The sequence below is a fragment of the Trachypithecus francoisi genome, unplaced genomic scaffold, assembly GCF_009764315.1.
Source record: "Trachypithecus francoisi isolate TF-2019V2 unplaced genomic scaffold, Tfra_2.0 Lachesis_group16, whole genome shotgun sequence".
Classification (NCBI taxonomy): Eukaryota; Metazoa; Chordata; class Mammalia; order Primates; family Cercopithecidae; genus Trachypithecus; species Trachypithecus francoisi.
Genome location: NW_022681461.1, coordinates 5,673,838 through 5,688,602, shown reverse-complemented (window position 1 = coordinate 5,688,602; position 14,765 = coordinate 5,673,838). Strand labels below are relative to the sequence as shown.

The following is a 14,765-nucleotide window of genomic DNA, read 5'->3' as shown; positions in this document are numbered from 1 at the left end:
AGTGCTGGGATTACAGGCATGAGTCACTGCGGTCGGCCTCCATTTGTTTTTTCTGGACATTGAATATATATAGAATCATACACTATGTGGTCTGGTCTATTGCATCTGGTTTCTTTCAGTTAGAATGTTTTTGAGATTCATCCATGTTGAAACATTTTGTCCATAGTTCATTTCTTTTTTTGCTGAATTGTATTCCATTGTGTGGACATACCACACTGTTTATTCATTCACAAGTTGGTAGGTGATGTGGTTTGGTTGTGTCCCGACCCAAACCTCATCATGTAGTTCCTCTAATCCCCATGTGTTGTGGGAGGGACCCAGTGGGAGGTATTTGAATCATGCTGCTGTTCTCATGATAGTGAGTGAGTTCTCATGAGATCTGATGATTTTACAAGGGACGTTTTCCCCTTTGCTTGGCACTTCTCCTTCCCGCCGCCATGTGAAGAAGGACATGTTTGCTTCCCCTTCTACCATGATTGTAAGTTTCCTGAGGTCTCCCAAACCATGCTGAAGTGTGAGTCAACTAAACCTGTTTTCTTTATAAATTACCCAGTCTCGGGTATTCATAGCAGTATGAGAACAGGCTAATACTGTAGGCATTTGGACAGATTCCAGTTTTTCACCATCATAAATAATGCTGCTATTAGCATTTGTTTACAAGTTTTTGCATAAACATATGCTTTTGTTTCTCTTGGAAGCAGAATTGCTAGGCCATATTGTCTTAGTCTGGATGGGCTGCTATAACAAATACTGTAGACTGGGTGGCTTATAAACAAGATCTTCATTTCTTACCGTTTTGAAGGCTGGAAAGTCAAAGATCAAGGTGCCAGCAGGTTTGGGGTCTGATGAGGTCTTGCTTTCTCACAGACTATGCCTTGTCACTCTGTCCTCACATAGTGGAAGGGGCCACTGGACTTCCTTGGACTTTTTAAGGACTTTAATTCTATTCATGAGGGCTCCACCCTCATGATCTAATCACTTCCCAAAGGCCTTGCCCTTTAATAGTATTATATTGAGGAATGGGTTTCAACATACAAATTTCAGGGGGACACAAACATTTAGACCATAGCACACAACACATTTGTAAACTTTTAAAAGAAACTGTCACATTGTTTTCCAAAGTGATCACACCATTTTACATTTCTACCAGCCATGTATCAAGTTTCTCTTTTTCCATATCTTGCCAATATTTGGTATTTTCTTTTTGACTATTCTAGTGAGTGTGTAATGATGTTGCTTCATAGTTTTAACTTGCATTTTTTCTGATGCCTAATAGTGTTAATGACTCTTTCATGTGCTTATTATCATTTCTATGGCTCTCATGTTGAAATACCAACTCTTTCACCCATTTGTAAATTGGGTCTTTAAATTTCTTATGACTGAGTTGTAAGTGTTCTTTATATAGTTGGATATACATCCTTTATAAGTATATAATTTGCAAACATTTTTTCACAGTCTCTGGCTTGTTTTCATTTCCTTCATGGGGGTTTCGGAGATCAAACGTTTTTAATTTTAATGAAATCCAGTATATCAATTTTTTTCTATCTCATGCTTTTGGTGTTTTATATATAAGCACTTTTTGCTTAACTCAAGATTTAAAAGATTTTCTCCTAGAAGTTTTGTAGTTTTAGTTCTTACATTGATGTCTATGGGCAATCTGAATTAATTTATATACACAAAGTAGGTCTAAGTTTTCCATTTTCAAACAGATTCTGTATTAGTTTCCGATGGCCTCTGTAACAAATTAGTGCCAACTGGTGGCTTACAACTATAGGGAAGAATGGGTGCCTTACCTCCTTTACCTTCTGGTGCCTGTTGGTATTCCTTGGCTTGCAGTTGATATCTCCTATATCTGCCTGTTTTTACACTGCCTTCTCCTCTGTGGGTGACTGCCTCTATGTCTGTGTTACCTCTTTCTGCCTGTATCTTACAAGGACTCTTTGATGGTATTCAGGGCCTACCAATGTAATTCAGGATAAGCTCATATCAAAATCCTTAACCATCACACCCACACAGATTCCCTTTTTTCCAGAGAAGACCCACACATTTACAAGATCCAGGAATTAGGACTTGATTTTTCGGGTGGCCATCATGTAACCTACTACAATATCAAATTCTCCCAGTGATGTGTGTTAAGAAGACTATCATTTCCTTATTGAATTGCCTTGGCACTTTGTTGAAAGTCAACTGGCCATAAATATAAGGGTTTATTGATTTCTGGACTCTCAATTCTGTTCTATGGATGTATCCTTGTATCAGTAAAACACACAGTCTTGCTAATGCAGTATTATGGTAAGTTCTGAAATCAGATAATGTAAATTCTCCAACTTTGTTCTTTTTAAAAATTGCCATTGACTACTGTAGGACCTTGTATTATATTTTCACATACATTTTAGGTTCAGCTTATCAATTTCTGTGCAAAAATCTGCTGGAATCTTGATGGGAACTGAACTGAAACTATAATTTGGGGTATGTTTTAGTCCATGGAATGGCTCTCCATCTATTTAAATCTTAATTTTATTTATTTATTTATTTATTTTGAGACAGAGTCTTGCTTTGTTACCCAGGCTGGAGTGCAGTGGCGTGATCTTGGCTCACTGCAACCTCCACCTCCGGGGTTCAAGCAATTCTCCTGCCTCAGTCTCCCAAGTAGCTGTGATTACAGGTGCTCACCACCATGCCCAGTTATTTTTTTTGCATTTTTAGTAGAGACAGGGTTTCACCATGTAGGCCAGGCTGGTTTCGAACTCCTGACCTCAACTGATTTGCCTGCCTTGGCCTCCCAAAGTGCTAGAATTACAGGCGTGAGCCACCACGCCCAGCCAATCTTTTTTTTTGAGACGGAGTCTCGCTTTGCCTCCCAGGCTGGAGTGCAGTACCACCATCTTGGCTCACTGCAGCCTCTGCCACCTGGGTTCAAGCAATTCTCCTGCTTTAGTCTCCTGAGTAGCTGGGATTACAGGCGTGTGCTGCCATGCCCGGCTAATTTTTGTACTTTTAGTAGAGACAGGTCTCACCATGTTGGCCAGGATGGTCTTGATCACCTCACCTCGTGATCTGCCCACCTCAGCCTCCCAAAGTGATGGGATTACTGGCATGAGCCACCTCACCCAGCCTGCCAATCTTTTTTTTTTTTTTTTTGAGACAGAGTCTCGCTCTGTCGCCCAGACTGGAGTGCAGTGGCCGGATCTCAGCTCACTGCGAGCTCCGCCTCCCGGGTTTACGCCATTCTCCTGCCTCAGCCTCCTGAGTAGCTGGGACTACAGGCGCCCGCCACCTCGCCGGCTAGTTTTTTGTATTTTTTTAGTAGAGACGGGGTTTCACCGTGTTCGCCAGGATGGTCTCGATCTCCTGACCTTGTGATCCGCCCGTCTCGGCCTCCCAAAGTGCTGGGATTACAGGCTTGAGCCACCGCGCCCCGCCGCCAATCTTAATTCTTATAGCAATGTTTTGTAGTTTTCAGTGTATAAGCCTTGTACATTTTTGTTAAATTAATTATTATTTTATTCTCTTTTACATCATATATAGAATTGTTTTCTAAACTGGATGCTTTCCAATCTGGATGCTTTTAATTTTCTTTTTTAGCTTTATTATATAGGCTAGGTTCTCGAACACCATTTTGAAAAGGAGTTAAAGATATTTGTGTCTATGTTCAGGAGGGAAATTCATATGCAGTTTTCTTGTAATTTGTCTGGCTTTGGAATCAACATAGTAATAATCTCATAGAATGAATTGTGAGATGTTGCCACCTTCTCAATTTTTCTGAAAGAAATTTGTGAGTGATTAGTACTACTTTTTCTTTATTTGATAGAATTCACTAGTGTCTACCTGCATATGGATATTTTTGTGAAAATATTTTAAATTATTAATTCCATTTCTTTAGTTGTGACAGTCTATCAGATTTTCTATTTCTTCTTTTTTTTTTTTTTTTTTTTGAGACAGGGTTTCAATCCTGTTGCCCAGGCTGGAGCGCAATGGCTCCATCTCGGCTCACTACATCCTCTGCCCCTCAGGCTCAAAAGTGATTCTCTCTGGAGTTGCTGGGACTACAGGCACACGCCACGGAGCCTGGCTAATTTTTGTATTTTTAGTAGAGATGGGGTTTCACCATGTTAGCCAGGCTGTCTTGATCCTGATCTCAAGTGACCCACCCACCTCATCCTCCCAAAGTGCTAAGATTACAGGTGTGAGCCACCACCTTGGCAGATTTTCTTTTTATTCTAGAGTTTGATAATTTGCGTCTTTCTTGGAGTACATTCGTGTCATTTAAGTTGTCTAGTTTCTGTAGGGTTGGTAGTGATGTTACCTCTTTAGGTCCTAAATTGGCAATTTATGTCTTCTCTGTTATTTTCTTGGTTAGTCCAGTTAAAGGTTTGTCAGTTTTGTTGATGTCTTTTAAAGAAAGTCTTTTGATTTCATTATTTTTCTTTATTTAAAAAAAGTCCTCTCTTTCTGCCCTCTCTCTCCCACATGCTGGTCTGCAGAGCCCTACTCCCAAGGAGTAGGGCCCTGGGTGGAGCTCAGCCGAGTCTGCCCACTCCCTACGCTGGCCCACACAGGCCTCCAGGAGCCCTGAGAGGGACCAGCAGAGCAGACCTAGAGTGTGATGGGCGCCGGCCCTGCCTGAGGCCCAGTCGGGAATCTTTCTGCAGATCTACCTGTGGCTCAGCGCATGCCCCCTGCCCTGAGAATAGGAAAGGGCCCAAAAGGGCTGACTCACCGGGCGGACACTCACACGGAAATAGGATGCACTTTATTTACTGGTGCAAAGGCAGGTGAGAGTGCCTCCTGTGTGACCGTTGGCCCTCCTGCCTGGTGGCTCTGAAGGGAAGGAGCCAGTAAGCCTGACCCCAGGAGGGGCCGTCCCCGTGTGCCCTGCTTGGCGGGCCCCAGGCTGCTTCCCCAGGCCCTGGTCTGGGGCCCCAGGCTCTCCCCTGCTCGCGGCCACGCGTCCTGTGCTTTGGGTTTCTCGGTTTGGGTTTTTTAATGCCAGTTCTCAGTACATAAGTGCATTCTTAAAGAGGTTCCAGCTATCACTTTTAACCACATATATATACATATATAGTCTATCTACAAACTGGTTTATTTGCGAGATGTTTCGACAGTAAGCTCGGTTCCTGCCCGCCTTGTGACCATCTGTCCCCGGTCCTCGTCCCCGCCCATGCCCTGGTCCCAAGTGGCGTGGGGACGGGCTATCACTGTATATATTAAAATGACTGCATCAAATAAATGTTTATTGATTTTTTTCCAAAAAAAAAAAAATCCTCTCCAGGCCAGGCACGGTGGCTCACGCCTGTAATCGGAGCACTTTGGGAGGCTGAGGCAGGCGGATCACAAGGTCAGGAGATTGAGACCATTCTGGCTAACACGGTGAAACCCCATCTTTACCAAAAATACAGAAAAATTGGCCGGGTGTGGTGGCGGGTGCCTGTAGTCCCAGCTGAGGGAGGAGAATGGCGTGAACCCAGGGGGTGGAGCTTGCAGTGAGCAGAGATCGCGCCAGTGCACTCCAGCTGGGGAGACAGAGCAAGATTCCATCTCAAAAAAAAAAAAAAAAAGCTTCTCTAATCTTTATTTCCTTCCTTCTACTTGTTTTGGGGTTTTACTTTAAGGCGGAAGCTTAGGTTATTACTGAGATTTTTCTTTTCTGATACAAGCATTTAAAAACCTGTATAAATTTCCTCTTCACCACTGCTTTAGCTGCCTCACATAGACTTTGATTTGTTGCCCTGTGGTGGCAGCACGAGAGCAGAACATGAGCTACGGCTGCTGTAGGAGTCATGGCAGTACCAGCATTTAGAAAGTTTCTTCCACTCTTCGGAAGAAGGTATTGGTTGAAAGGCAAGTATTGGTTGAAAGGAGTGCAGCTGAAACTGTAACCAAAGGAGACACTAGGCTTCCAGAAAACTCTAAAGGAAAAGTATTGCAAGCAAGAGTAGTAGCTGCTGCTGGATGAGGCTATAAGGGAAAAGGTGGAGAGATTCAACCAGTTAGCGTTAAAGTCAGAAATAAATTTCCTCCAGGATACAGAGACACCAAAATAGTTCTAGATGACAAGGATTGTATCTTATTAAGAGACAGCGGACATTCTTGAAAGTATGTAGACGGAAAACAAATCACTATTGAAATGGCATCAACATGAAGCTGCCCACTGAAGTTCCGCAATCTTTCCTCATGCAAATAATTTGTCTTTTATAATAAAACTGGTAACTAAATTTTTTTGATATATTGTATTTAATTGATTCAGTTCATAACATTTCGAAACCTCCTTTGTGTATTTCTTTGATCTGCGGGTTATTTAGGAGCATACTGGTTAATCTGGGTGTTTTCCAGTTTCCTTTCTACTGTGGATCTCTGATTTAATCATGTTGCAGCCAAAGAATATACTTTTTATGACTTTAATCTTTTTAGATTTACTGAGACTTGTTTTATGGCCCAGCATGTGGTCTGTACTGGAGAATGTTTCATGTACACCTGAAAAGACTATGTATTCTGGAATATCTGGGTGAAGAGTTCTTTCCTAACACCCCTGGCTAATTTTTGTATTTTTGGTGGAGACAGGGCTTCTCCACGTTGGTCAGGCTGGGCTCCAACTACCGACCTCAGGTGATCTGTCTGCCTCGGCCTTCCCAAAGTGCTGGGATTACAGGCGTGAGCCACTGTGCTCGGCCATGTTTAGCTTTTCTTGTCTCTTGTATGTAGCAGAGTTTGTGTTTTGCTTTGTGAACCAACTTGAAAATTTTTTCTTAGAGTAGAAATAAAGTGCATGGGCCAGGTGCAGTGGCTCATGCATGTAATCCTAGCATTTTGGGAGACCGAGGTGGGCACCCTGTTTGAGCCCAGGAGTTTGACATCAACCTGGGCAACAGAGTTAAACTCTGTCCCTACAAAAATATTTTAAAAATTAGCCAGGCATTGCGGCACACACCTATAGTCCCGGCTACTCAGGAGGCTGAGGCAGGAGGATTGCTTGAGACCAGGAAGCTGAGGCTGCAATAAGCTGTGATCGCGCCACTGCACTCCAGCCCAGGCAACAGGGTGAGACCCTGTCTCCAAACAAAAACACAAACAGTAAGTGAATGCCCATTCACTGTATGATATGTTTAAATTAGTCTCAACTCATGCTATTTTGTTGTATTTAAAAAAATTTTTTTATAGATTCAGGGGGTACAAAGTGCCATTTTGATAGTTGGGTGTATTTTCTGCGTGTATTGAATTATATTAATTATTTTTCCCCTGTATAGGGTCTAATTTTGCTTTTTTTGAATTTAGGAAGTTTTGTTTTTATTCTACTAGTTTTCTTTATAATAAAACTTCCTATAATGTGCCTAGCTCCCCGTTTTTGTACTTCTGGTATTCCCTTTGTCTAAATATTTTTGCACTGTACCCCACCTATTTACATAACACACTATGAGCAAGTTATTTTCTTTTTTTCAACTTTTAGATTTAGGGGTACATATGCAGGTTTCTTACCTGGGTATATTGCATGATGCTGAGGTTTGGGGTACAAATGGTCTCATCACCAAGGTGTTGAGCATAGTACCCAACAGTTTTTCAACCCTTGCCTGCCTCCTTCCCTCCCCACAGTCAGCATCTATTGTTCCCATCTTCATGTCCATGAGTATGCGGAGGCAGCTCCTAATTATACATGAGCACATGCAGTATTTGCTTTTGTTTCTGAGTTAATTCGCAAGGTATAATTTACGCACATTAAAGTATTTTACTTTTTAAAAACTCCAATCTCATGACAGATTATTCTGCTTTTTTTCTTTGAGACAGGGTCTCCCTCTGTTGCCCAGGCTGGAGTGCAGTGCTGGAATCACAGCTCATGACTGCCTTGACTTCCTAGGCTCACATCATCCTCTTGCCTCAGCCTCTCAAGTATCTAGGACTACGGGTGCACATCACCATGTCTGGGTTTTATTTTTTGTAGACATCAGGTTTCGCTATGTTCCCCAAGCTGGTTTCAAACTCCTGATCTCAGGCAGTCCTCCTGCCTTGGCCTTCCAAAATGCTGGGATTACAGGTGTGACCCACCATGCCCGGCCTTGCATTTCTTAATCAGATGCTTTCCCCTAGCGGTTTCCTCAGGAAGGGCTCAACAGGAAGTATTAAATTCTAATTTTAAATTGTTTTTCTATAACCTTGTTATCTGAAAGACTGCTTTGTGGATACAAAATCCTTGAATCCTATTTCCTTCTTCCTTCAAATCTCTAGAAAATGTTGCTGTCGAGATGACTTATTTTATCTGTGTTCCATCATCCTTAAGCTTCCTACTCCTCTTCACCAGGAAATAAGTAAGGAAATTAAATTTAAGCATCCTCCATAGCTTAACCCGTACTCTTAGGTGTACGTTATGAATGTTTTTATTTAAGTAATCACAAGGACCGTGTTTTGGAAAGATGCATGGAGATATTTCAGATTTAGATGTTGGACATCTCTATCTTCTGGGACTAAGGTTTTATGTCCACAAGGAAAGACGGCATGAGGCCCACACATCAGATGATTATTTCATAGACTTAAAGATACATCTTCTCCACCCACATTGCAATATCTCTAATACTGGAAGACATCTTACAGCATAATACAGGTAGAATTATTTTCTTCTAGTGGCACATCAAAAAAAGTACACATGGTACAATTAGTGAAGTACTGAATTTGATGAAATACTGGTGTATCTTCTGTCCCAACTTGACCCAAAGCCCCATTTTTCCAGAGTTAGAATTTAGTCATAGACAATAAAAAGGTGGCGTGGTTCTCTTCTTCCCTGTGGATGTCCTGCTGAGTGGAAATGGGCTCCAAATGGTCTCTACTCTGCTCGCCTCAAGCCACTGCCTTTTAAAACACAGAATCATTGGTAGAGCACTCTGGAAACTTCCCACTCTGTGAAAGAGAAATTTGTAACTTGGTCCAGATTGGAGATGACTGTACTTTCTCAGCATTTTGCTTCAGTTTGATCCAAATTTTACTGTTTCTAGTAGACATTTCTTTGTGGTGTATATTACTGGATTATGGTCACTCTATAATTTTAACATAAAAATTTTACTTTTGGTTCTTTTTGTTTACAATGTTGGTTTTAAGGATTGAAGTAATGTGCCTGATCCGCCATCTTTCCCAGAAACTTATGGTCATATTTTCAAAAAGTTTATTACAAACATTATTTTGATGTTGCTATTTTGACTTAGAAAGTATTATAGGCCAGGCGCGGTGGCTCAAGCCTGTAATCCCAGCACTTTGGGAGGCCGAGACGGGCGGATCACGAGGTCAGGAGATCGAGACCATCCTGGCTAACACGGTGAGACCCCGTCTCTACAAAAAATTACAAAAAACTAGCCGGGCGAGGTGGCGGGCGCCTGTAGTCCCAGCTACTCGGGAGGCTGAGGCGGGAGAATGGCGTAAACCCGGGAGGCGGAGCTTGCAGTGAGCTGAGATCCGGCCACTGCACTCCAGCCTGGGCGACAGAGCGAGACTCCGTCAAAAAAAAAAAAAAAAAAAAGAAAGTATTATAAAAGAAGCTGAAAAGTTATTATTTATGAAAATAATGGCCATGATATTTTTGTAGTCCTATGAGGTCAGCAGGAACCTAGGAAACTTCAGATACCATATATTCTTTGGTTGGATGTGCAAAAAGGAACTAAGAAATTTAGTTGTTATTTTCTAAAACAAGACAAAACAACACACAGAGAATACTACCCCAGTGCAAAAAAGTTAAAATTAAGACACTATTCTGTTGGATATATTACATATGCAAATAGAGTAATAATCAGGAATGTAGGGTTATTTCATTAAAAAATAAAACAAAACAAACCAGACTCATCCCCCAAAGAGTACTTTATCCTTTAAAGCAGCAGCAATCACAAGGCACATATGTACAAAATACCTCAAGCAAAATAGAAACTGAACATTCAAAAAATACGTGTTATTTAAAAAGATGTTGAAGACCATTTGGGTAATATGAGCATAGATTATAAAAATGGTAATTTTATTCTTCTACCTTTAACAAGAGAAGGAATGATGGTGTAATATTTATATGCTATCTTGTGGCACATATAACAAACCTTTATACCACGTAACCTGGTTTGCTAAAGAAAAAACAGGTAAAGTACTGCTTAAAAATGGTATTTTTAGTACTTTCACATCTTTTGTAGATATCTGGAATCTGTAAGCTGAAAAGAAAAATTATCTTTTTCCTTAGCTTAGAAAAAGCCTGTAGTTACATGTCCCTAGGCAAACCCACCATACAGAAAAGGAATACATTTGAGATATTCTAAAATATAAAGGATATGATTTATATTCTGGGATCAACATAACAACCAACCCTCGTCCTAAAACAGATTAGAGGTGAACACATAAGAAATGTAAAGAAAGGTCAATTATATTAAAATAAAATAGCATCTGATTTAAATTATTGCTCACTTAGGAAGTATAATGAATATTCTCTGGCCAGGGATGCTCAGTTTAGAAATGGTGTGACATCAATATTTAGTGTGTACAAAAGTTCTAGGATTCAAATACAATGCAAAGTTTATAATAATCACACAAAAAGTGTTCCTTTTAGCCACCATTTAGCTTCACACGACGAAGAGTGGAAAATATGTGGTTTAATTAGATCTTCAACATAAATTTGTACCACATATGTTGAAGTGTTCCTCTTAGCTTCAATGCTGCAGTCATTTTTATATGAAATATTAAGGAGTTAAGGAGTGCTTACTGTATCATTACTATTAGAAGGGAGGGAAGAGACACTGAAGCTCCAGTTTTAAACGACAACAAAAGAATATAAAATACTAGTATAAGAAAACATTTAAATAGTACTAAATGCACAATTTAAATATGAGTTATACACTGTCATTAGTTTTCCTCTTAAAAAAATCAGTTCCTGGGCTTTTAGATGTGTTTTCTTTTTAAAAAAAATAAGCATCCTTCTCATGGTCAATTGGTCCATATTGACATCATTTGGTAACAATCCTATCAAAGATCCACATGTTCTTGCTCTCCTTCAGGCCCCTCCGTGGCCAGCGGGAGTCTTGAGTCCTGTCTGCCTATTGTGTGGCAGGAGGCCACGGTCCTGGGACTGTCCCTAGAGCAGGACGGCCTGGGCCACCTCCTTGATGGTGGACGCAGCTCTCTCCAGTTCTTCTGCTGTTTGTTCCACCGTGACCACAACCCGAATGCTGAGAACAGTAAAGGACACAAAGAATTATCTTTGTGGGCCAGGTGCGATGGCTCACACCTGTAATCCCAGCACTTTGGGAGGCCGAGGCAGGCAGATCATGAGGTCAGGAGATCGAGATCATCCTGGCTAACACGGTGAAACCCCAACCCCATCTCTACTAAAAATACAAAAAAATTAGCTGGGCGTGGTAGCAGGCGCCTGTAGTCCCAGGTACTTGGGAGGCTGAGGCAGGAGAATGGCGTGAACCTGGGAGGCAGAGCTAGCAGTGAGCCAAGATCACGCCACTGCACTCCAGCCTGGGTGACAGAGCGAGACTCCCTCTCAAACAAAAACAAAAACAAAAAAACAAAAAAGAAATATCTATATGAGGTGAGGACCTGTGCTCACAGTCAGCCGTCTATGGCCTGAGAGTCGAATCCACCACTGCCTCCTATTTTTGTAAACAAACCCCTCTTGGCAGTTGGCCTGTCTATTCATGTACCTGCTGCCCACAGCCGCTTTCTCACTACTGTGGCAGGTGGGTTGCTGTGGCAGGGACACTGTAACCTGCAGGCCTTGGCATACACCACCAGTGCACACCCAGTCAGAGTGAGTTGCCATGGGCTCTGCCTCAGAGGCTGGGAAACAGCATCCTGTCCATCATGTACTGCTTCAGGCAGTGCCAGGCACAAAGCAGGAATTCCATCCTTCTCAAATCAACGAGAGGTTTGATTATGCATATTTATGTCAATAGCAATGTGAAAGCTCTGTAATACTCTAAGGTATGGCAGAAATGTTCAAGTTTTCAGGAAATCGAAGAAATAATAGCTTGAAAGGACAATGCTACCTCTGTCCCCTCAGTTCCCTCTGCAAACATCTGCTTCATGCATGTGACACATATTTATTGAGCTGTACTATGCTGTGCATGGAGTCCCGAGGGCACAAAACCAGCATGGCTGCCGTCCTCATGCACCTACAGTCTTACTAACAAGTAAACGTAGGATGTAGGATTATACCTTTGGGTAAGTGCAATAAAAGATGAAGGGAGTAGCCCAGGCTGGAGTGCAATGGAGTGATCTCAGCTCACTGCAGCCTTCACCTCCCGGAACCAGGTGATTTTCCCACCTCAGCCTCCCAAGTAGCTGGGACCACAGGCGTGCACCACCATGCCCCGCTAATTTTTACAGAGATGGGGTTTCACCACGTTGCCCAGGCTGGTCTTGTACTCCTGGGCTCAAGTGATCTGCCCACCTTGGCCTCCCAGGTGTTGGGATTACAGGTGTGGGCCACTGCGCTTGGCTGACAAGGGCAGTGTCTTTAAGGTGCTTTGAGCTGCTACCACAGTGATCTTCCAAATCCTAATCTGGCGCTCCAGGCCAGCAGAGCATTCCAACTCCCCGGTGGGCTCGCCTGCAGCCTCCCTGACTTGGCATCTGGCCTCAGGACCCTTCTCTCCAGCTCTTCTGCAGCTTCCATTCTGCACTCCCAGATGAACCTGGAGGTCTCCAAGCCACTGACAACCCTGAGCAAAGCACACACCACCGCATCTGATGGAAAGCCACGATGCCCACAGGATGCCCGACACACACTTCTCCAGGCTTGGTGTAGACATCACCTGCTCTCAAAAGCCTGGGCAATGAATACCCCAGGGCAGAACTGACCACGTCCATGCCCCCTCCTGTGACTGCCTGGCCCAGTGCAGTCAAAGACATTAGTCTTTTACTTTTGGTGTTCTTTTTTTTGTTTTTTTGTTGAGACGGAGTCTCGCTCTGTCACCCAGGCTGGAGTGCAGTGGCCTGATCTTAGCTCACTGCAAGGTCTGCCTCCCGGGTTCCTGCCATTCTCCTGCCTCAGCCTCCCAAGTAGCTGGGACTACAGGCGCCCACCACCTCGCCCGGCTAGTTTTTTTTTTTTTTTTTTTTTTTTTTTTTTAGTAGAGACAGGGTTTCACTGTGTTAGCCAGGATGGTCTCGATCTCCTGACCTCGTGATCCGCCCGTCTTGGCCTCCCAAAGTGGTGTTTTTTCTTGATGCTGCAGCTTTTCCCCACCGTTGCTTGGTTTTTTCCAAGTGTTAATGAGTGTCGCTGACTGAAGGAGCAGCAGAGAGGTGTGCCCACCCCCACCCAACACTGCCGATCGTCCCTGCAGGACAGTCCTTGTGGCAGGAACTCCTGGTCCGGCATGTGCCACCTTTCAGATGTGGCAGATATGAGCTGATGGAAACTCAGTGTGCCCAAGTTCATTCCTGGGCTCCCAGACATTTCTCTGAGTTAACTGAGAGGGTACTCAGTGAGTCCTCGGGAGCTTCTCAATTAAAACTTAAAACACTTCTAGTTTAAGAGCAGAAAACAGGGAATGTACTATATTTTAATGACAGATACTCTTCCTTAGCCTATGATAGTCTTTCAAAATGTTTCAAAAGATAATGTATTTCATAGAGCTCAGCGCAGGGGAACAAAATAAGGTCATATTTGAATGTCACCGACCTGGGAGGAGGGAGACACTTCTCTTCCTTCTCCAAGTAGCGTGCCTGAGTTAATGCGATACTTCTGCTCATGCACTGCAGGAGGAAAAAGAACACGTCGGCAACCTGGACTTCAGACACGGCGGGCATTAAACTGGGCGAACGCTGAAATCCTGCAATGGTAGCTTTAACTCCCTTTTCCAATTCTAATTGCTAGAAGATATCACCAAGATACTACACCACCACCTTGGCAGCAATGTCCACAGAACTTTCTGCCAGACAAATGCCTCCTTTCTGTAGTGCCCAGCAGTCGCCATGAGCCCCGTGTGCCTGCTGGGCACAGGGAGATGTGGCTGGTGCTACTGAGAGGTCACAGTTGTACCTTTTATTTCCACTTAGTTTAAATTTAAACAGCCACAGATAGCTAATGGCTACCATTTAGACAAAGCAGAGTTAGAATGTGAGGAAATGGTGAGAGCAAAGTCCTGCAGGCTGGACTTAAGACCACCACCACCAGTAGGACTGTGTCAGAGAAAAACCATTGCACTTCAGGTATTAGCAAAAACGACGCCCACATGTGGCATCTGGGCACGGCGCGGGCACTGCACAGTCTCGCGTTAACAAAGTTTTTTACAGCTTTCCTACATATTAACCATCTGTCAACATTAAGAAAAAATGAAAACAATCTCTACTAAAATAAAGAAAGCATACACACCAGAGCAAGGTAATAGGCTACAGTGTTTTCTTTCTGGAGTGATGAAAATGTTTTGGAATGAGACAGTAATGGTTGCACAACCTACTGCACGTATGATACTAAAAGCCACTTAACGATATACTTCAATAGGGTGAATTTTATGGTATGTGGTATGTGCGTTATATTAAAAAAAAGCAGCAACAGAGCAAAGGCCAGTGTAAAGGAAAGAACAATTATTCCACGTGTCTGGCAGTAAAGGTATCTGCCTGAAGAGGGGTCACGTCATAGGCTGCGAGGAAGGGATGGAAAACCCATAGCAAGCAATGACAGCAGCCTCCCGCTGACTCTAGGCTCTGGAAGTGTACTTGGAAAAGTGAACTCCTGCACACATCTGGACCGGCTCTGTTTCTAGCCCTGGCTGGTTAAGAGACATTATAAACAACAGCTCAGT

At 42.9% G+C, this 14,765-nt stretch overlaps 1 protein-coding gene across 5 annotated transcripts in view; it reads right to left on the bottom strand.

Moving 5' to 3' along the window:
• Positions 1-9,762: 9,762 nt before the first annotated feature.
• Positions 9,763-14,765, bottom strand: part of SPTLC1 (serine palmitoyltransferase long chain base subunit 1) — an 80,702-nt gene continuing 75,699 nt past the window's right edge. For 3 of the 5 annotated variants that reach the window (XM_033236793.1, XM_033236795.1, XM_033236794.1), the window contains 2 exons: positions 13,643-13,716; positions 9,763-11,174 (listed from right to left, as the gene is read on the bottom strand). In XM_033236793.1, the coding sequence (XP_033092684.1) occupies positions 11,081-11,174; positions 13,643-13,716 (168 nt within the window). In that variant the 3' untranslated portion in view covers positions 9,763-11,080. Of the gene's footprint in view, positions 11,175-13,642; positions 13,717-14,765 lie in introns of those variants that run through there. The other 2 variants (XR_004443355.1, XR_004443356.1) reach the window with 1 other exon arrangement.